Below are 21,857 nucleotides of genomic sequence, written 5' to 3' on the forward strand. Positions count from 1 at the left end.
GATTCCACCGTAGATGTTAAGATTTTCGTGCCCAGATGAGTACTGTTTACCTGATTCGTCCGGTTTGGATATTTGGGCACAAATTCATGCAGAAAATAGTTGAAAAATAAAGTGGATGAGTAAGTACCGAATAAAGCGCGTGTCTAGTTTATAACTTTCCTGAAGCGTTGAGCGATCCAAAGCTTCAAGTAGAGCTTGTTATACTCCTGACCTTCCTTCCGCGTTTAACTTGAGTCACTGTCAAAAGAAAGCCGAGCCCGGAGAACGGAGAGGATTTGTGGGAAAGAAGGTTTGTATAGAAATTTCGACCCGCGTGCCGATCATACCGCAATTGGGATTTGTGTCATTTTTGTTTCGATCAAGATTTCATGGGGTTATACAAAACAACTCAAGTCAACAAGGTTCTTGATCATTTCATTTCTTTACTCTCTCTTTAAGTCTTTTCTATTCTGTTACAGTATACGAAGATGACCTCTCAATACTCTCCCATCGACGCGCCTGGCGCTGCGCGTAACTCGCAGTCCCCTTCCGATGATGGCTCCAACTATTACCAGGGAGATGCAGTAAAAGACGAAGGTACGTCGTCTAGTGGCTGCATACAAAATTTCATATGTTGATAGCTATTTTAGACGTTGAAACTAATCAAACTCTTACTTCGCAAACACTCAATGCCGATGGAACACCCAAAAGACCAATGAACGCGTTTATGATCTTTGCCAGACGTCGTCGACCGCAAGTTTCCTCAGAGAACCAGTCGATGCGCACGGGAGAGATCAGCAAAATTCTCAGCAAAGAATGGAACACAATGCCTGCAGTGAGTTCTCTCTAAGTTAGTTGCTTATACAGTTTAGTGAACAGGCTTTAGTCTGAAAAACAATTTTACCTCGATCGTGCCAAAGAACTCAAGGAAACATTTAACTCGAAATATCCAGACTATGTTTACCGCCGACGTCCGAACCACTCTCGAAAGCGCCGAAAGACCGACACTGGAGTTCACTCAGTAGACGGCCCAGGAACGCCCGACGCGATACATGACGACGGGCTGCCCAGAGCACCGTATGATGACCATCATGGCAGCGTACACCCTAGACCTTCTCTCCCATCGTATGGAAGCTCAGATCCTTATGGACGCGAATCTGCACGACATCCGTATCTAAATGCAGACAGGCCGAACCATCATCATCATTCCATGTCTCCACCGTTGAACCATAACGCTCCTCTTCCGTCGCCCCGACTCCCTGGTCAATCTAACACGATACCTGCTTTGCACTCGTACCTTTCTTCTCAAAATATCCCTTCAGCTGGTCAGTCTCATCATATGTATGGTCCCTCGTCTTCGCACCATTCAAGTCATGGAGGAAGTTCCTGGGACCATCCACGTTTGGATACCTCAGGAAAACTAGGTAATGATCGTCTCGATTCCTCCCATGGTAGATCTTCCTCGGCTGGGTCGAACTCTATGTGGCCTGGCACAGAACGATCGTCGTCTCGTGGGTATGCCGGTCAATCCGGCTCCCCTTCAGGCTCCGGACCCAACTCGTCGACAGGCGGCGGGGGCGCAGACAGCAACTTTAATTTCCCTACACTCAATTCACCATTCTTCCCTACGCCGTCTCAAATGTTTAATTCCAACTCTGGTTCTTCGGCGTCTTCAGCCGGTGGTAATTCCTCCTCTACAGGAGGCGGTAGTGGAGGTAGCGTATTCGGTGCTGGCTCAAATCAACTCCCACCTCCAGGAAGTTTGAATACGAGTAACAGTCGTAACGGATATGATCATCGTTCTTATGCACCGTCGCCTCCCCCCTTAGGTGGAGCATCTTTTGCCCAGTCTGCCTCCCGTCATGGACTTGGCTCGTCTAATGGGCTAAGCTCCGGTGGCCTGAATGGGATCGGTGGCATAGGTAGTTTGGGTGGTTTGGGCAGTGGAGGCAATTCCGGCTTGCAGAGAAGCCTGCCCCCCGTCCAGAGCATACCTGGTTACTCACAGGCGGGATTAAGCGGAAGTGGAGGTGGTGGAGGTGATATGGGTGACATCTGGTCAAGAGGCACTGTCAATGGTCCTTAGATGACATAAATTTCGATGAACGCACAATGATTTCCTTTCACCTCAACTGATCTATACCTCGTTCTGCCTCCGGTATTTGCTGTTTCCCTTGTCTTTTTGATTCTAATGTGTATAGCTATCTTTTGATCTTCAAAAAATCCGGTGTCGTGGGCGTAGCTGTTTGTTCAAATTCTCCCGATTTTCACCTCCTACCCTTCTGAATCCTCCTGTTGTCCATTTCTCCTTGGCCTATTTATCGTTGCTGCTTCCTATTCTTCTATCGCGATGTCCCCTACTTGCTGGATTATCTGGTCAGTTTAGGCACGCTACTCGGCACCAAGAATGTTCATATTATCCACTTATAATCATTCTACTACATATCTACTTTTACAGTTAACTCGTGATGTATAAAGTTTTTTGTTTTGTCTTATTTTCCTGTTTCCTCTTCGCTATCGTCTACGCTTTCTGGCCATGGTTCCCGTTTTCTCTCTGCTATCAATACTTTCTGCTCCTGCTCCTGATTTTTTCCTGATTTCCCCTGCTGTAACATACTCCTCCAAATATATATATAGACGAAAAATTTTACGGATATCTGTGGATAAGCTTTGGAGCTGAACCCTTTTTTAGGTGTCGATACAAGGTGATATGTTTGAGGAGATTCGATTCAGCACCGCGCATGACGGAAACCACGGATACCATGGCCTGAACAAGGACAACAGGTGTCAAATGTTCATTCCAGTTTAGCGCTCACTCAAGCTGCGCCTGCCTTTTCAACGGATATGTCTCCGACAGTTGGGGTATGATGGATGATAAATAAACTCAAAATGTAATTGGGGGGAGTTAGCACCGTCTGATTAAAGAGCTCTTTCATTCTTCCTTTCATGCTCAATCTTCGAAGCTGTACCTTTCCTGAGGACGTTCGAGTTCATCCAATGATGAATCGACGACATTTGTTTCGTTATGTTAATTATAACCGTTCGCAAAAGATCATGTCGAATGTCGGTGCCGGGAGGCTGTTTCGGTGGTGTTAAATTCACCACTGATAACACTACTTACTGGAAAACTCCGGTCATCTTCGGAGGAGGGTGCCCTAAGGTGCCCTAATGGACCCCGGTGCCAGCCGGTGCCACTGCGACTTCAGCGGGTCTTGCATACGTAAATATTGTTCCCGAGTCCCAAGTGTGGTGGGATGTACGAGGGAGATCGAGAGTTGGGGTTCCGGAACTTGCTGGGTAAAATGATAGATTTACTCTGTATGTATATATTTCAATGGGATCGACTCCCTTAAAGACTCTTCAAAGTTACATAGCTTGAATGAAGTCAAAATACACCAGTCAATGTTCTTTGCTCAATAGCTGACGAGAATTTAGGAACATGTTGTGTGCGGTCAATCAATAAGTTCATATGGCAAGTCTTGCCCCGTGAAAGTCAATACAGCATGTACAGCTTTTAGGCTTGATTTATTATTCCACATAACATGTGGTTCTTCTCCATCTCCAGCTCCCCATCGTTGATGAGGTTTCCATACATTATACTCAGGGCCAGATGTTAGAATGTTTGTCGAAACACTTACAGTGGATGACTAGATTTGAGTCCAACGTGTTATTACCGCGAAACCGGTTCACCTATCTCGAGGGGAGATATTTATGAGTGTGACACTTGCCGCGAGACAATAGTTGGCAATATCACCCCATTTCACCATGACTGATGATGCACATTAATTATAATCAATAGTAGAATCAGTCAGAAAGGCGAGCTATTCAGACAAGGTTTGGTCAGCCAATCAGTGCAGAAAGTACTGTACATATACCTATGGTAGTCATCAGGCGGAAGACATTTTTACGCAACAGGTGCAGCAATATAATGAGCTTCCATAAAATGCTATACCAGTAAGTATCAGGAAGTATGATGTTGTGTTCCAAGGAATCCTCAAACGGTCAGGAGTCGCCGGTGGCTACTCAGAGGAAGAAACCAAGACCTACCAGGATTGACCCCAAGCTCTGGATGTCGACATCCGTTGACGGGAAACTCAGAAAAAAGCTGGCATCCGGCTGGCATCCAAAAACACAACGTACGATCAAGATATCGAATAATGCTTAACGTTGTGTCCGGGCAGCGGTTAAAGCACTAGAAGAAACTAGAAGAGTATAATTTAATGGATGTGCGGAATCGAGAACAACTCAAAGGTCATGGATGCATTCCCGGTCAGCTGTGTGTTGTTGAGCTCGCTTTCTTTGAAAATACCGGCTGGGACTGGGCCAAACTTCCGCATAGAAAGGAAGGAGATCCATTACGGCTTATGTGATGTGACCCCAATAAAGAAAATCAAAATCGTTATGACCGAAAATGACTGTAAGTATGACTTTGTATGACTGGGCACAAATCCATTCGATGTGCATGCATGTTGAAATGATTTCGGATTGGTAGTATCTGGCGCTTTGCCCTCTGCAAGAGACAGTCGTTCATTAGAAACACAAGCTAAAAAAGGACCAAAACACACACTGACGGTCCTGAAGATTTTTTGTCGTAACTGGAATCAAGTGTGAGTCAAGACAACGTTCAAAACATAGCAGACCATTAACCTCTAGCGCAGAATCGCGCGCTAAGCGTTCAGGGACCAGAAATAACGAGAAGACAATAACACTTGTGCTTGTGACTTTTAAAGTAGTGATAGCTCAGTGGGTCCGAGAAGAGCAGAGTTCTGAAATTTGCTTAATACCATCTTAGGCTACCTATTTTCGGCACTTTGGCAGTCTGGCCAATCTATAATAGAGACATTTGCGGTCTAAGGCAGAAGGGCGGGAAGGGTGCATTTTAGAGCATGCACACCAAGGGAGGGCCTTTTGACATCGAGGCCCTTGAGATAAAATATCCTGAATCGACGGCGTTTAAATTTTATATTCCACCTACCACAGAGCCATCGAGGAGCGACGAGTAGATTTTTAATAGAGTGTACGAAGCACACCTCCAATTAAAGAGCACGAGTTTATTGAACAGCGAGGCAAACAGGCCAAGATTAGATAGAATAAAAAGCTAGAGGGGCCAGTCTAGTTGGTGCAAAATGTAGCTGAGACTTCAGATCGGTCAGAAAAACTAGAAGATATTATTAGCAATCTTACTCATCGGATTACAGAATTCTCCACGCATCGCCATGAATTTGTTCTCCGTTTACAAAAAGTTCGATGCGAGAATATCAACAATTATTGATGACGGAAAGATAGCAGCGATACACATTCATGAGCTATCCAATCGTAAAAAGGACTCCTTGATGAAGATGATTTAGATTTTGAGCAACCGATAAGACTAACAGCGACTCGAAGGATCATGGAACAACTCTAGGCGCATCATAAGAGAAAAACACTCCGACGTTCAGCCCCAGATATAGCATCCAAACCACTGCTATCATGCGAGGAGCAGGGTAATAGAGGAGAATTACAGCGAAAAGTGACAGCCAACTGCATTTTCCCAGCGAAGATTTCAACATGGAAGAAGTAAGAAAGAAAGAAAGAAATGCGAGAGCTTACCCGGCAAGAGCCACGTAGGAGCACAATCTTCGATACGAATTCAGGATAGGAAAAGTATATACCAAGTGTGAATTGGTGCAGATAATGGTTGCTGTACGTATGAAACAAGACAAGCAGGCCCGAAGACATTAATTACATTCCTGCTCAGGGTGGATGGATCATCACGAGGTTTAAGATAATACGGCGTATGAACCATTAGCAGGAAATGAGGTGCCCCTTGAGCGACAAACGAAGCATTGACTCCAGCATCTTTGAAATCCCGCAAGAAATTTTCCGTATAGGTTTGAGAATAAGCCACATCGTCGGTCCCATATGCCAATTTAACTGGGCATTGTAGGCTTTCAGTTGAGCTTTTCGATTGGCCAAGAACTCAAGCGTGGCAATGCAACAGTTACTAAAATATCCCTAAGGCCTTTTCACGCAATCAATGGACATATTGACCATCCTGAAAGACAAAAATGACTGTCGGATTAATGGTTGAGTGAACAACTTGCGCTTTCGCTAAATCCGGTATGCGGATACTGAAATGAACCGTGCATAACCATAGGCTGTCTCCATTATGCGCTCACGATGAATTTCATCTGCGCCACTGGGGAAAGAAGCACCAAGAATCATACACGGTGGCCTTCACGTACATCCGGAGGCTATAAATCGAATAGTAGGAACCAATGATAACAAGTAATGGGATTCACTTCTCCCAAACAGGTTTGCGACATGATGAAAAGTGATCGAACCCGATGACGATGAGAAACTGCTATCTGGAGAGCAGTAGGATTTCCATAGTCCATTGCAACAAAATGAGGAAGGAGGAGAACGTCCTGAGTAGAAATGTCAAAACTGGGACGCAGATACCATGTTTGATACACTATACCATAAATGCCACTACATCCTCTGCTGCTTGTTTGATTCTGTACACTGAGGTTTGTGGTAAGTCGTCTCATTCCGTGTCCCCGTGAGACCTCGATTCGAATACGATAAGATTAAATCTCTGAAGAAACGGATCAGAAAATTGAGCTATACCGAACCGACTCACGATGGATCAAAATTTGTACCCAAAATAGAGGAAGAACATACAATGTAATAGATAGATAGCGAATATGTGCGTAAATCCAAGCGAATTGAACCACAAGAGTGTCGGGAGCGTTTGTGTCCATCCTCGAATCATTCAATCCAGGAGAGCTGATGATCGAATGTAAATCGATTTTTCAAGAAACGGCCTTGACTTAGGAAGAAGGCATGTTTTGAGTAAGGGTGAAATATGACAATGCATAGCGGTAAAAAGTGGGATAGAGGGTGGTTGTTACAGTCCAAGATGGGACAGACAAAGGAACATCAGACAGATCAGAGAGCAAGTATCATTGTACCGCGAACCTGTTTCCTTGTTATACCACCAACGATGTCATGTACCCGTCTATTTATCCAGTGGGCTGATATACATCATATTGTAAGATTGAAATTGTCGTTCGTTCTATGTATCTGGTCGAGTCGGAGAGCGCCAATATAGGTTAAACGTTAGACGTCGGAACCCAAATAACAGTCACATACTGGTCACATACATCGCGAGACAAATGTACGTACACCCAAAATTGTCAAAGCTTCACTGGATGATGTGCTCCTTCGCATCTTCGGACGAAACTCCCTCCTCCCTCGAAATCTAAGCAAGCAGTTCCACCTCAGCTCGACTTCTCAAGATCTCAAGACTCATACTCGACTTAGGACCACAGACTTTTGCGGTCAAGGATCACTCGAGATGTTCTTCATTCGAGGAATCGATGCAGGGAGAAGTTTGCCACGGAGAGAGTTCTTTTCAGTGAGTTCTTTTGAACGGATAAGTGGTCGGGATTATATGATGACGCTTCTTGACGCTACAGAAAGACCGGATAATAGTTGATCGCCGTTGACCAATGACTGTGTTGACTACAGCTCATAGTTCCAAACATGCAACATACAACTTGCAAGCCAGTGGTGCGGCGAGTCATATCTTCGATGATGAAAATAATCTTATTGTCCCGCTCCAGGTTTTTCCGCAATGCTAACACACCACGGCATCTTCCAATCGAACTTTTCGTCGTGGGCGCTTCAATGCTTCAAGCCTTTTTTTTGGATTTGGACGTGGCATTTGGTTTCAGTGCGTGCGCTTGCATGATCACCATGTATATAGGCTTATAGATTTTTTCTTCGTTCCAGTACCACAATCGTCGTTTAGGTGGATAGCGGTGTTTTCTCGTTCTTTGACCATCATAGAGTCACTCTACGCTATCACAATTCGGCTAACCTACGGCGCAAATGGTGCAACTCGTTCCCTTTGTAGACTCAGTAGTGACCTCGTAGTATTGACACACTGCCGACCTCAAGCTGCATGTGAGGCTTTCCCTTAGCATCAAAATCTCATGGAATTTGGTGTATGTTGTCGGAAAAGACAGAAACATACGTCAACCATCACAAGTAGAGCAGATAAACTGCTCTCTTTTGCTTGCGCTTCGTTCGGGACATACATTGTTTCTGGATATATATCCGCGAATATCATTGGTACCGATGTGCTCGCAGTAGATCACCAACTCTTCGTACGCGGGATCAGTGATTATTCGGATATTAGTAACTAGCGAATTTCATCCAGGTCTTGCTATTTCGTTTCTGCACCAGGTCTAGTGTCCCTCGACTCACCGCTACGACAAGCAGCGGTTCCCCGTTGATATCTGTCAGTGGAAGGAATGCTGAAATCTCATATTGTATTGGTTATGAGTGGACAATCTCCGTATAATGAAATCACTTCAGGTCATTTTGGTGTTTGTAAAGAGAAATTTATTTGATTATCCGGACATGTGATAGTATCAATAAGATCTAAATGCTTTCGCAGGTTATTGTGACATTAACCTCATACACCATTCGTATTCAAGGAGGAGTACAACCGAGTGTTCTCAGAAATGTCGGAAATTCTGGGTAAAGGTATAGATATCAGTATGAGGATTGGAAACAGAGGTAGGGATCGTATTTTGTGTTTGAGTCTGCATCGGGGTAAATGTTTTGGGCTGGATGTACTACTTGAAGGAAGTGTAAGTGTGAGAGGAAGGGAGGGGACGTAAGATGTATTTGCCCTATCTCAATCTCACAGTCGGTTCTGCCGCCACTATCCACCATATCCACCTCCGTATTCAAAACCTGGCCATCGAAATCCTCAAATTTATCAAACCCCTTTCTCCCAGCCTCATACGATGCTATCGGCGTCGCATACAATGGGTCCGAGTCCAAGGATGTCGATGAAATCAATTCAACGTGAAGATGAACCCGAACCTGGATGAGTCCTAGTATGTGATGGTGGATCCGGATGAACAGTTTGTGGTATGTCGACTTGGCGAATCGGAACAGGGAAGAGCGAGAGGAGGAAAAGGGAAGATGGATACGGAGAGGAGGGGGTGGTGATGGAGTAGTAGTAGGAGAGAACGAGTAGTCGGAGGCGAGGACATGAAAAACGATATCTTCCTGCGGAATCTTTCACAGTATAGTGGATACTGGGTTTCAGCAATACTGCCAACCTTTTTGGTGCGCGGAGATTGTTGGAACGTCCGCCCAGGAAGCGTGTGCAAACCGAGATTGATGGGTCTTGTTTTCTTCAGGATCCTCGACTCGTACATCCTTTACAACGTCTTGAGCCTCTTGCTCGACGGTCAAGAATAGAGGTATGACGGATCTGTTGATAACGTATGTGAAACATAAGGCATATGAAGACGCGATACTGAGCCTCGATTTCTCCCCGCCGCTCCAAAGACTTGGCTGAGAAGTGTGGTGGGGCATGGGCTGAAACGTTGAGAGATGAAAGTGACCTCCCTGGCTATTGGAGCAGGCGAAGGACATGCTGGGTGGAAGTCGTGGTTATGAGCGACCGAGGGAGACAGAGCGAGGCGGTCAAGCTTTTATTGGCCTCATAGGCTCTCTGAAAGATAGAGTCTTCGCTCGAGCGGTTTTGCGATATATCCGACAGCTCAGAGCACCCAGCAGATATACCTGATTCGGTCCTTCGAGCTTGGACATCGCCTTCCTAGCTGACAAGTTCCAGAATGGCTAGTGTGCATCTTACAGGAATTGCACGAAGCTGCAGAGCTAAGGTGTTCCAGTAACGCCGGTGTTTACCAAGAGCATTGTTGCTGTCCCCGTCCCTCAAGATATTCCCGCCGTCCTCGATATTCTCTAATTCCTAACTGTTTTCCAACTTTTCGAAACGGCGTCTCGTGAAGAAGATGAAGGGGCGTGAAGTCTGTATTAGAGCTGATGGCAAAACTCGTGCCGTGAAGAAACGGGAAAATAGGAATGAGAGTGGAAGTAGAGTAATAAAGGTGGCATAGAAGCGGATAAGACACTCGGAGCCGCCGACGCCTGACGAACTTTCGAAACATATACTTTCCACAACGATGTTGACCAGCGAGAAGTCAGAGAATTGGATGGCAAGAATCATTCGTGCCTTCGAAAACTTGTGAGGGATAGAAAAGGGTTGAATAGACCTGATAAGATATCAGGATAATTTGATGAAGTAAGGTGAACAAGTGCAAACAATTCGCGCCCAATCCGAGGCCACTGCGCAGTGGTCGTCATCCAGGATTCTCCTCTCCCTCCCTCTCTCTCCCATTCCTCCGCAAAGCTAAAGGTAAAACCATTTATTGTTAGTATGGTGTTAACGGTTGGGGTGACAGGATCGTCGTCCAAGAACAGGAATCTTTGTAGCTTCGGTCCAGGTCCGGTCCTCCAGCTGAGTACACTAAAGGGAATGTCCGGATATTGCACACAAGGCTATTATAGGTGGGGCATGGGGAGCAGCATGGAAGCCGTCAACATTGAGATACAGAATTGGATGTTGTTGAGCGACGAGGTATGATTTCTCCGAGGCGGCAAAAACCAAATCGCGAAGAAATGTCGAACTAAGCAAAGATCGCACTAAGGACAATGCGATACGGCGAGGAAATCTGTTGTGTAGAGCAAGGTAAATCGAAGTTGGAGCCAAGAGATCCTGGCTGCATCTGCGGATCCCTCTTACCCTCTCTGTATACGGATGAGGAAGAGGCAGGGGAAGAACCGCATGGCGAGGATAAAGAGGGATAAGCAGCAGTAGATGCAGCAGACTGGGAATCAGTAGAGCTTGAGTTGGAGTTTGATATGAGCTGTTGAGCTTGTCGAGCAACTCGTTCAACCCACATCCTCCATTCGCTGTTTGGCTCATATTCTTCCCTCAGCCTCCGCGCAGCCTGTGGCCAGCCACCGATATATGTGGGATGTGCGACACGAAAGAGCTCAGTAGCAGTTTCGAGAAATATATCGCCAATACGTTGGATGATCGGGGACTACACAAAGACAGACGCGGTCAAAGAAAAATTCGATGGAATGAAATAAAAGAAGCGGAGTAGAGCGACTTGCCTGCTCTTGTTGTCGAACAACAAACAACGCTTCACGATCTTCACTCCCACTGCCATTTTGCACGTTTCCGTTCGAGTATCCTTCCCCATCGACCCCATTACCAATCGTATACGGATGGATACCGTTCGACCCATTCGACCCATAGGTCGAGTTCAACTGGGTGAGCTATGGATTCTAAATCAAAGTAGGAGATGAGGAAGCCAGTTCTCCTGGACGAGATTTTATTGTAGGAGGATTGGATTCCCAAAATGGCCGGATGAAAACAGCCTCGATGGCATCGAGGTCGGCGAGGAATTGTTCTTTTTTGAAGGTGAATGATGAGCGATATCAAATGGCTCAAATGCGCTGAGAAAAGCTACTCACGTCTGTCGATTGACCTCATTCTCCGGGAAATTCACCAAGACCTCACTTGGGACGCTGTTGATCCATTCTTCGCCTCTGTCGTGCACCTTTGATATTGTGGAAGAAGACGAACCGGGATCGGCAGCCACAAGTGAGCCTCCTCCACGGGAAAGAGGGTTAATTGAAGGTCCGAGGATGGAGTCTCCCTGCATTAGAGTATAAGTATATGCTTGGATAAGGAGGAACGAGAGCGAAGGGTTATCCGAAATGAAATGATCAGGGTATAGTCGAATTTATGATGGAATGACAAAAAAAATTCACCTTCTTAGGGCGTCTTGGGCTGTAACAGGTCATTCCCTCCATGCAATCCGGCGAGTAACATTTCGTCAGTGCAGTAATGATCCCAGTAGGTAGTCCTGTGAGTTTGGAAGGTGATGAAGTTTGAGCGGAGGATGAACCTGAGACAGGATAGAGGTGGTGAGTCAAATGAACAAAGGTGTACGACCACAAGCAACTCACTGGCACCTCCGTCTAAATCATCTATGTAGAAACATGTAAACGTCCTCAACACCATCTCGCAAGACCCTTCCACTCCGTTCGACTTCGTAAAAGAATAGCTGACTATGTAGGGATCTTGCTACCTGTATAATTGATACAAACGAACTGTGTAAGAAACGAAGCCAAAATAGAATGGGTACACATAATGTTACGCAAAGAAAATAGAGCACCTGTAACGCAGCCCGTCTGTCAAAAGCACCATAGTTGATAAAAATTCTCGTTGGATCAAAGACTGGATGGTAGACTTGAAAGCACGCAATTCATCAGAATACATCAAGGATATACAGTACCAGTGTGTACTCACCACTCTAACGTATACTGGGTCGACCACTTGAGATATCGTGGGTGGGGTGGTAAGTTATTGGCCAGGCGCGTCGGAGATCAGATCATACTCCTTTCACTGTCAGCGCCTAAATCGCACTCACCGTCACATCCTAGACAACCTATTCAGCACCAAAAAACTCAGATACTGGCTGAACTATGCTTGCGTCGACTTTGTTTCTTTTCGTCTAGTGCTAAGGAATGAAGAAGTGAGTACAATATCGTGTTTCATGTAGATTCATTGAAGCTGCAGAACAAGCTGTTGGCAGTGTTCTTCTCCCGAGTCCCCTGTATTCTTCCTTTGCCATGCCGATCCCGTGTGCAGCTCGACTTATTGCACAGACTGATGGTGTTGCGTGACGCGGGCGATGGAAGGACAAAAGACCTTGAGCTTGAGGCGCTGGATTTGTGGCAGGGTCAAGAGCTGGGGATACGAGGACAATATCACGCTTCAAGGGCCGGATGGGGGTGCATTTTTTGATATGGCAACTTGCCACAGGATCTCACGTTTCTCTCAACAGTTCTGGATAAAGCTCTCGGAGTTTCTATAACCTCCGTCTATTTGCGACGGCAGAGCGATACAACCAATGTTTCGTGATCTTTACGCTCAATACCTCTCTTGGATGTTTATACATATTGCTTCAACGCTTTTTATCGTCTTGCCGATGTATACGAGATAGAGACGGCTCTAGCTTCGTTGCTTCCGGATTCGTATCACGATTCCAATGCCACTCGATTTTCTCCTCCCTGGCCTATTCACCTGACTTCCATGCGCTCAAAATGCCTCAGGCTCTAGGGTCTAGTCTTGCCGCTCCTTTCAATGCCTTGTCACGAATCATTGAATATCACGAGGTCGGTTATGGTCGATTCCAGGTCGACTAGTGAAATTCTAGTGATACATAACCTCTAACTATCTATTTCCCAGATCCAGGCCTGAGTCCCTGCCAAAAAACCATCCAATGAGCACCAGAAGCAACAAATCTGCCCCCAAAATTCCCTGGATTGGATATAATTTCAAAAATCCCTGGATTCAGGAATTTTGCCCTGAATCTGTCCAATTAACAGACATTCCTCTTAATTGAGCCCCTCAATTAGCAGACATTCCTCTTAATTGGGCGCCCAATTAGCAGACATCCCTCTTAATTGAGTGCCTCAATTAACAGGCAATTCTCTTAATTGAGTGCCTCAATTAACAGGCAATTCTCTTAATTGAGTGCCTCAATTAACAGGCAATTCTCTTAATTGGGCGCCCAATTAACAGGCAATCCTCTTAATTGGGCACCCAATTAACAGACATTACTTGATAGATTGCTCAATTTGTAAGGGGGTTAGGATTGGGGATCAAGTGAGCTGTCAGATTGTGTCAAGAGATTGGTGATGATTGTTGTGCATTCTCCATTTCTGCTTCATCAATCTGGTATTGCTGGGACAAGACTGGTGTTACTGGCTGTGTCTGTGAGTTGACTCTGGGAAGGCATTGGGTTATGCAAAAGGACATGTATGGTTAGGGTGGTCCCCAAAAGTTACCTGAATTGCTGATTCCAGGATGCTCATTATTTCTGGGCAATGAATGTTCCTGCACAAGGAAATGTCTCTTGGAATTGAGGAGCTTCCTATTCAGGTCTAGTTTCCCAGACAACACTCTTGGCTGCCCCTTCTGGTTCACAGTGAACTAAGTACAAGGTTCCTTGGTTAGGGGGGTTCCTTGGTTATCCAAAACCAGTCTGCAATAAAATTAATAGTTCTTTCCAGATTGGATCTGGAAAGTTCCTCTAACAGTGTTAGAGTGTCTCATTCTACTAGCAAGGTCCAGTGCTGGGTTTTTTCAGAATTTTGCTTTGCTTTGGATTCCTCGCTCCTCACCAGAAGGGGGTGCATTTGCCTTAGGGGAGTATACATATATACTGTTTGTCTGTTGTGGATCCTGACCAGACTATTTTGATCTGGCATTGATTCCACTGGAGCCAGAAGGTATGCAGTTGCGGAACTCATATGCCTACAATTTTTTGCAGCGATTATGAATTCTGACAACTCTTTGAAATACTGCAAGCGTCATCTACAATTACCTTGGCAATATGTGCATAAGTTACATAAGTCTTGACCAAGTTTGCATTCAGCTGCCTGAAAATTAAGAGTAGCAGCAATGAACTTAGTGCTTTGCAACTCAAGAGGGGAGGGTGGAGCACCGAGGCTGGAAGAAATGATCTAAGCAAGAGCGTGTTTGATGTGCTTGCTCCCATAGACCCAAGGGTACGTCCAGTGGTTGAGTTACAGCTTGTGGGTGCTTTAGATCTTTTTGCGTGCGCACGTCTCACATCCCTCTACGTACTTTTCCACGAAGGAGCACAGTGTTGGCCACCAGAAATAGGTGCTAACTAGATCGAGTGTACCATGAAACCCAGGGTGTCCAGCAGTGGGATGGTCATGACATTGACGTAGTACTTATAGAATAGCCACACGACAATGGGGTATTGTCATGGGAAATCTGGGAAATTTTGTTGGTCAAAGATAACAGGAACCACTGCAGCGATTCATGAAATTTTTGTTGGACCATCTAGATATACTTCCAAATATACCATAACCAACCTCTGACTAGCCATTAGTCATCCAAACTCATGCGGGAAAGTCCGTCGGAAACTGCCTGTTTTTCAGTGGTCGGTCCAGCACAAGTCAGCTAGAATAACAGGATCCAGATATTGTATCAACTATCTGAGTCAGCCAAAATACTCGTAAATAGTCCTTTTACACCCACCTGACACCATTTATTTTTAGGTCTAGTTTCCGTTCCTTGACGGGCCAATCTTTCAATTTGTTTCGAGTCTCACTCGAGCGAATCTTCTTACGCAAGAATAATGAGATCCAGCCAAGATACAGTCATTGTGCCTGGTACAGTAGGTAGATATATATCTATTCACCTTGCAACCAACCTCCGTTAAGGGATATACTAGCTATCCTGGAAATGTAGCCTATGCCAAAGTCACAGGGGTGATTTTTGTGGTGGGTCATATAAGTTGCTCAGGATAATAGGTTCCATACATGATACAGCTAATCTGTATAAGCCAAAATCTTCCATTTACATTCAGAATATATGAACCAACCTTGCTTTTTCCTTACTTTGACTCTACAATGTATCCTGAGTATGATTACATTCCAGTACCACCAGGAAGGATAGTCAAGTATTAGTTGAACTGGAATACTTACACAGGTAATTATACTAGGCACATCTACTGCTTGAATAAACATTGTCAAGGCTATATAATACCACCTGTACATGTACAGTTGTCGAGGACGTACTGAATGAGTGAGGTACGCGGGCATAATATTATTCTGCGGCAGTTTCTCGGGTCGGTCCGGACTTGGCGCTTGATTTGGTTTGGGCGCCAAGTTGCCACTCTCGTTCTAACTACGACGTTCAACTCTGTATATAGGTGAGTGCAACGCCTCCTCCCTCTAATCCTTACACCAGCTGACATATATTATTTCTTTGTGAAGCTTTTATTCTAATTTATTCTTTTGCTTGCTCTGTATTACGCGTAAGTATAATAAGTATGCCCAAAAGGTAAGATTTTCGCTTTCATTCAATCTATCAACCTGACATGTCGTGTCGAAGACGTTGTGATGAACCCACTTGCGCCTACCCATTCGCTGGCACGACCAAGGCTAACCATCGCGCGGAGTATCATTCGGGAGGACACGGGTTTGTCTACCTAGGTGCGTTCATGATCCTCTCTGTAATTCTCTCTCTAATTTATGACATTATCACAGGTACCTTGGTCCGAGTACATCGTCGCAGCGATGGAAAGATTCCCTGCCCCTGTGGTCTCGAATCACACGCTCGGTATAGCTTCAAGAAGCTAACCGCTCTCAACAAACAACTCCCACATCCTGGACCCGAAGCTTCCGAATGGTCCGACCATCCACTCAACTCACGAGCAAATCCTTCGCCAGCACCTCCGTCGTCATCTCCTATACCTACCTCACCTTATGTCGAACACACCACTAGTTCTTCCAGTCACGAACCTCAACGCACCTCTCAGCAACATTCGCCTGGGCAAGATACGCTGTCACCCCCACCCAATTCATCCGGGTCTGCTCTGGAGACTCGACAGGGCTCGGACATGGCTGAGGAAGGATCTGAGGGGGTGCACCACGTCGATGACAACGTCGAAGGGTTGGACTTGGGCTGCCGGGCTGGGATTGAGGTACATGAAGATGTCGAGATGAGGGACAGGGTCGGAGAGCTTGTCGAAGGTGCGTTTCACGTAGGCCGGTCATAAATACGAGGTCTAATGCGTTCAGTTAGATGGAGATTCCACGGGCGATGAAGGACTGTCGGAGGAAGGAGAACCGTCGGATGAAGAAGCTCAACAAACCGACGATTCCATGGCTATCGACTGCGTCTCACGTCAAGACGCTATCAATAGTCTGGCTAGGTTCAACACTCTTGTTGAGCCTGCCTATCATCTTGTCGTATGCACCGAATGTGCCATACCGGTTCGCATGGACGACATGTATACACACCAGAAGACGAAACACTTCCAATCCTTCCACCTTCCTCCAGAACTGAAGCTGCCATCCAGAGCACAGTTCCGATCTCTCGTCGTCGCCCTCGATGCCGACAAGCCTGTAGACGTTCCAGGAGGCCCCATCCCACGTATTCAGGGTGTTCAAATTGTCCAGGGCTTGAAGTGTGCGATATCGGATTGTGTTGGGGCTGTCTTTGGCGTCTCGCAAGGGAAATCCAGGCCACTTCAAAGGCATCAACTTCGGGACCATCCTGAAGTTGCTATTGCAGACCGGCGTTCATTCGTGGTTCCATCCCATCCATTATCTAACAGTAGGAAGGACAGACGGTTCGTCGAAGTCTTTCCTACTACCAGCTCCACTGCCCCTTGTCTGCAACATATAGTGAAAGCCGCCGATTCCTGCAACCTGCTCGAGCACGAGCAGGTATTTACCGTTGCATCGAACGAACGGGAGAAGAACGCTGTTTTTGCACAATCTCGTTGGGACGAAGTGCTTAACGGCGTCAACCTTAGCTTGCTTATGGCCACCATATCTAGTTCCAAACGCGATGCCTTTCCTATCTATATTACACCTCTATTACCGGTCTAGTTCCTTTGCACCTATACTGGCCTAGGTAGTGAGTAGAACACTCTACACAGTGAGTAGGATACTCTACACAGTGAGCACAACACCCTCTCATCACTCTACACAGTGAGCTCACCACTACTGTTGCCCACAGTGACCTCCACACTGTGCTCAATGCTGCTGCTCATTGCCATACACAGTGAGCTCAACACTGTATACAGTGTCCTCAATGTTGTCTCAGACAGTGACCTCAATGCTGTCCACAACAAGCTCTATGCTGTCCTACACAGTGAGCTCAGCACTGTATACAATGAGCTGGTCATTGTCTTGGACAGTGAGCTAGTCATTGTCCTCCACAGTGAGCTCAACACTGTATGCAATGAGCTGGTCATCATCTCCCACAGTGAACTCAACATTGTCAGACACAGTGAGCTTGTTGTTGCTGTTGTAGACAGTGAGCTCGATGTTGTCATAGACAGTGAGTTTGTTGTCATCGTTGTAGACAGTGAGCTCGACGTTGTCAGACACAGTGAGCTTGTCATCGCTGTTGTAGACAGTGAGCTCGACGTCATCATAGACAGTGAGCTCATTGTCATCATTGTAAACAGTGAGCTCGATATTGTCATAGACAGTGAGCTTGTTGTCATCGTCGTAGACTGTGAGCTCAACGTTGTCAGACACAGTGAGCTTGTCATCGCTGTTGTAGACAGTGAGCTCGACGTCGTCATAGACAGTGAGCTTGTCATTGCTGTTGTACACAGTGAGCTTGACGTCGTCGTAGACAGTGAGCTCATTGTCATCGTCATAGACAGTGAGCTCATCGTCATCATCATAGACAGTGAGCTCGACATCGTCATAGACAGTGAGCTCGTCGTCATCGTCGTAGACAGTGAGCTCGACGTCGTCATAGACAGTGAGCTTGTCATTGCTGTTGTACACAGTGAGCTTGACGTCGTCATAGACAGTGAGCTTGACGTCGTCATAGACAGTGAGCTCGTCGTCATCGTCGTAGACAGTGAGCTCGACGTCGTCATAGACAGTGAGCTCAATACTGTCCACTGTCAGCCCAGATGTCCATTTTACGTATAGAATTGAAAGTGATTCTATACGTAAACGTCTCTGAGATTTTACGTACAGAATTTTGAAAATTCCATACGTAAAATTTTTGGCTTGTTCGATTCTTGACCAAGTTTTTCCCACGGGGGTCCAAAAAAGCGCACTTTTATAGCCTTCTGACATAGCTTTGCACATCAACTCAAGTGCTCAGCACTGTACACAGGGAGCTCAACACTGTATACAGATAGCTGAACACTGTACACAGGGAGCTCAACACGCTGCTCTACACAGTGGGCCATGGAAAGCTCCTTTCCCATTGCTGTGCTATACATCACTGTGTATAGCAAGCTCAACACTATGTACATTGAGAGACATCTTTACATTAGTGGAGAATATACTCCGATTCTGGTCACGCACTTGTCACCATTAGACTCGCAGTACAAAAAAACCTAGGGTCACCCACCAGTATCATTGAAATTGGAGCACTGGTTGACCCGCAAGTTGCAATACTAGTTTGTTACTTGTTATTTTGTTTTGCTTATAGCAGCGTGAATACTTCGGCGCACAACGTCGCAGTCACGTGCTTCACCTCGCCTCTCTCCGCTCTTCATTTTCAATTTTCGATATTTTCCGTGAAGCGTGGGAACTAATTTCCGTTTTTAGTGCGCCGCTCCGAGTTTTCCTCTGGGGCGCTTTTCAGAGTCATTTATTGCCCTTTTAGGCAGTCAGACGCTTATTGCTCATTATGGTAGGGCGCTTGTTTTTATGCCTTATTAGGGTGGCCCAGCGCTTTATTGCTATTTCAAGTAATTCCTGCAGTTTCTGCCATGTATGGACATTCTGCCTTGAAAGACTCATAGAGGGCGCATTTTTTGACCTTATAAGGAAATTCTTGAAGATTTATGATCCTGGGACCCGCCTCTTCATTTTCATTTTTTTCTTCATTGGCGGGTAGCGTGGGAACTTAGGCACAGCCACACCTCGGTGGAGCCAAAACTCGGAGTGCACACTTGGATAAGTTCTGAGGAGCCCCCTCCTGCACAATGAGAACTTGGACATGCTGTTGAAGGTACTGATGCACTTGTAACTACTGCATACCTGATGGAAAGGTATTGGTAATGGCTTAGACTGGGGCTCCAAAATAGCTTCTTATAAGAGTGGAATACAGGTGTTTGAAGTAGTGGAGTGTATTAGTGCTGCAACAGATACAACTTGTGTGTCGACGACTGGACGTACTTTCTATACACAAACTTTTTACGTATAGGTTTTGGTTCAATTCTATACGTAAAGTTTTAGAGGTGGATTCTTTTTTTTCCAATATTTCTCCAGCCATGAACCAGTTAGTGAAGGTGCCCGAGATGACCACGCTGACTAAGCATGTTGTGGCATTTACAAGTGTTTTGACTTGTGAAACAGATAGGTATTACATATCACCAAGTAACATCTGAGCAACCTCCCACTCTTCCAATTCATCTCCCAGCCCAGCTTCAATAGCCAGAGTTTTCCAGTCTGCCAGAACAGTCATGAACCAGACCACAATCTCTTCCTCAACAACTCGAACAGGGCGGGGTTCCAATACAGTATGTTCACTGTTATGGAACATTAGTGTGTGAGTTCTAAAGAAGGATGTTGTAGCTCACGTGCTACGGACCCATTGCTGGGTAATCTCCATGATTGAATGAGCATGATTACCACTCCAATGGAATTGGAGGATGAATGGTCTTGGGCCCCAACGTAGATCATAAAGGACAACATGACGACGGTCAATACGACGCTGTGCGAAGAAGGCTTGGATAACTGGAGGGAATTGTGAAACAACTTGGTGTGTAAAGACGAAGAGCATGTTGAGTAATGGTTAGATGCTTTTGAAGGTGAGGGGTGGGGGTAAATTGAGGGGGATAGAGAGCTGTTATATATGTTTGAGGGGTGATAAAGATCAATGACAGCGTGTGATTTGAGTAACAATGGCAAGGATATGATTGGGTAGAGATTTGATAACAAGTGAACAGTGCTCAAGTTTACATACAGAGCAATTATTTGGAATGGGACATGGGAATGAAGCATCAGTATTGAGGATTGATTGGTAGTTTTGGTAATGATTGCAACAGTTGGAGCAAGTACATTGACATGGAAGTCAGATGACAGGTGTGAAGAGAAGAGGTGTAAGACAAGTGAGTTTGATGAAAGGGGTGACAGAGTGTTGGTGAACCCCGGGGAGTATGAACCGCATGGGGGGGTGCAATGAAGTTGATGTGGCAGAAGAAGTCAAGTAGTGAATGCAATGGAAGGTGAAAGAATAATGAAATTGTTTGTTGAAGAACAAGAAGAGAGAAAGTGGATGAAGAAAGGATAAGATAGGAAAGGGGTTGAAATTTAGTTTGAGTTGAAATAAAAGTGGGTTGGGTGACGTCGGAGGGTTTAGGGTTAGGGGTTAGGGGTTAGGGGTTAGGGGTTAGGGGTTAGGGGTTAGGGGTTAGGGGTTAGGGGTTAGGGGTTAGGGGTTAGGGGTTAGGGGTTAGGGGTTAGGGGTTAGGGGTTAGGGGTTAGGGGTTAGGGGTTAGGGGTTAGGGTTAGGGTTAGGGGTTCGGGGGTCGGGGTTCTCTCTCTCCCACCACCCACGACAGACCCACGGGCGGCGGCGGCACGCGCGCGTCCCCCTCCCCCCTCACCCCCCCTACCCCCCCCCCCTCACACCCCTTACTCCCCTTCCCCCTCCCCCTCCCCCCCCCACCCCCCTTGCCCCCCCCTCCACCCCCCCCCCCCCCACCCCCTCCCCCCCTCCCCCTCCCACCTCACCCCTCACCCACTCCCGCCCCCTCACCCCCTCCCACCCCTACCCCCTACACCCCTCCGACGTCCCCCCCCCCCCCTTTACTTCACCCCCCTCCCTCCCCCCTTTCCTATCTTATTCCTTCTTCCCCTTTCTCTCTTCTTGTTCTTCCACCCCCCATTTCATTTTCTTTCCCTTCCATTGCATTCCTCCTTGCTTCTTCTGCCACATCAACTTCATTGCCCCCCCCCATGCGGTTCATACTCCCCGGGTTCCCCACACTCTGTCCCCCCCCCCTTTCATCACACTCCCTTGTCTTACACCTCTTCTCTTCACACCTGTCATCTGACTTCCGGCAATGTACTTGCTCCAACTGTTGCAATCATACCAAACACCAATCAATCCTCCCTACTGATGCTTCATTCCCATGTCCCATTCCAAATAATTGCTCTGTATGTAAACTTGAGCACTGTTCACTTGTTATCAAATCGACTACCCAATCATATCCTTGCCATTGTTACTCAAAGCACACGCTGTCATTGATCTTTATCACCCCTCAAACATATATAACAGCTCTCTATCCCCCTCATTTTACCCCCCCCCTCACCTTCAAAAGCATCTAACCATTACTCAACATGCTCTTCGTCTTTACACACACCAAGTTGTTTCACAATTCCCTCCAGTTATCCAAGCCTTCTTCGCAGCGTCGTATTGACCGTCGTCATGTTGTCCTTTATGATCTACGTTG

General features: G+C 46.2%; 5 protein-coding genes across 5 annotated transcripts; 3 read left to right on the forward strand and 2 right to left on the reverse strand.

The window, feature by feature from the left end:
• Positions 1 to 467: 467 nt before the first annotated feature.
• Positions 468 to 2,065, forward strand: C8R40DRAFT_1178505 (uncharacterized protein; the record flags this gene model as incomplete). Its single annotated transcript, XM_046232871.1, has 3 exons — positions 468 to 576; positions 630 to 814; positions 866 to 2,065. 3 exons carry the CDS (start codon positions 468 to 470, stop codon positions 2,063 to 2,065), a joined length of 1,494 nt encoding a protein of 497 aa, XP_046078998.1.
• Positions 2,066 to 4,203: 2,138 nt separating this feature from the next.
• On the forward strand, positions 4,204 to 4,862 carry C8R40DRAFT_1269459 (uncharacterized protein; the record flags this gene model as incomplete). The annotated part of the gene is made up of 4 exons (XM_046234021.1): positions 4,204 to 4,396; positions 4,472 to 4,586; positions 4,633 to 4,722; positions 4,772 to 4,862. 4 exons carry the CDS (start codon positions 4,204 to 4,206, stop codon positions 4,860 to 4,862), a joined length of 489 nt encoding a protein of 162 aa, XP_046078999.1.
• A 3,661-nt stretch (positions 4,863 to 8,523) lies between these two features.
• Positions 8,524 to 9,420, reverse strand: C8R40DRAFT_1075262 (uncharacterized protein; the record flags this gene model as incomplete). Its single annotated transcript, XM_046226833.1, has 3 exons — positions 8,524 to 8,606; positions 8,679 to 8,870; positions 9,102 to 9,420. The coding sequence occupies 3 exons, from the start codon at positions 9,418 to 9,420 to the stop codon at positions 8,524 to 8,526; spliced, it is 594 nt and encodes a 197-aa protein (XP_046079000.1).
• An 898-nt stretch (positions 9,421 to 10,318) lies between these two features.
• C8R40DRAFT_1075263 (uncharacterized protein) lies at positions 10,319 to 11,887 on the reverse strand (the record flags this gene model as incomplete). Its single annotated transcript, XM_046226834.1, has 6 exons — positions 10,319 to 10,494; positions 10,595 to 10,898; positions 10,993 to 11,136; positions 11,349 to 11,519; positions 11,635 to 11,771; positions 11,833 to 11,887. 6 exons carry the CDS (start codon positions 11,885 to 11,887, stop codon positions 10,319 to 10,321), a joined length of 987 nt encoding a protein of 328 aa, XP_046079001.1.
• Positions 11,888 to 15,740: 3,853 nt separating this feature from the next.
• C8R40DRAFT_1075264 (uncharacterized protein) lies at positions 15,741 to 16,517 on the forward strand (the record flags this gene model as incomplete). Its single annotated transcript, XM_046226835.1, has 4 exons — positions 15,741 to 15,751; positions 15,803 to 15,903; positions 15,958 to 16,443; positions 16,492 to 16,517. 4 exons carry the CDS (start codon positions 15,741 to 15,743, stop codon positions 16,515 to 16,517), a joined length of 624 nt encoding a protein of 207 aa, XP_046079002.1.
• Positions 16,518 to 21,857: the final 5,340 nt, after the last annotated feature.

This window comes from Lentinula edodes (genome assembly GCF_021015755.1).
Source record: "Lentinula edodes strain Le(Bin) 0899 ss11 chromosome Unknown C8R40scaffold_84, whole genome shotgun sequence".
Classification (NCBI taxonomy): domain Eukaryota; kingdom Fungi; phylum Basidiomycota; class Agaricomycetes; order Agaricales; family Omphalotaceae; genus Lentinula; species Lentinula edodes.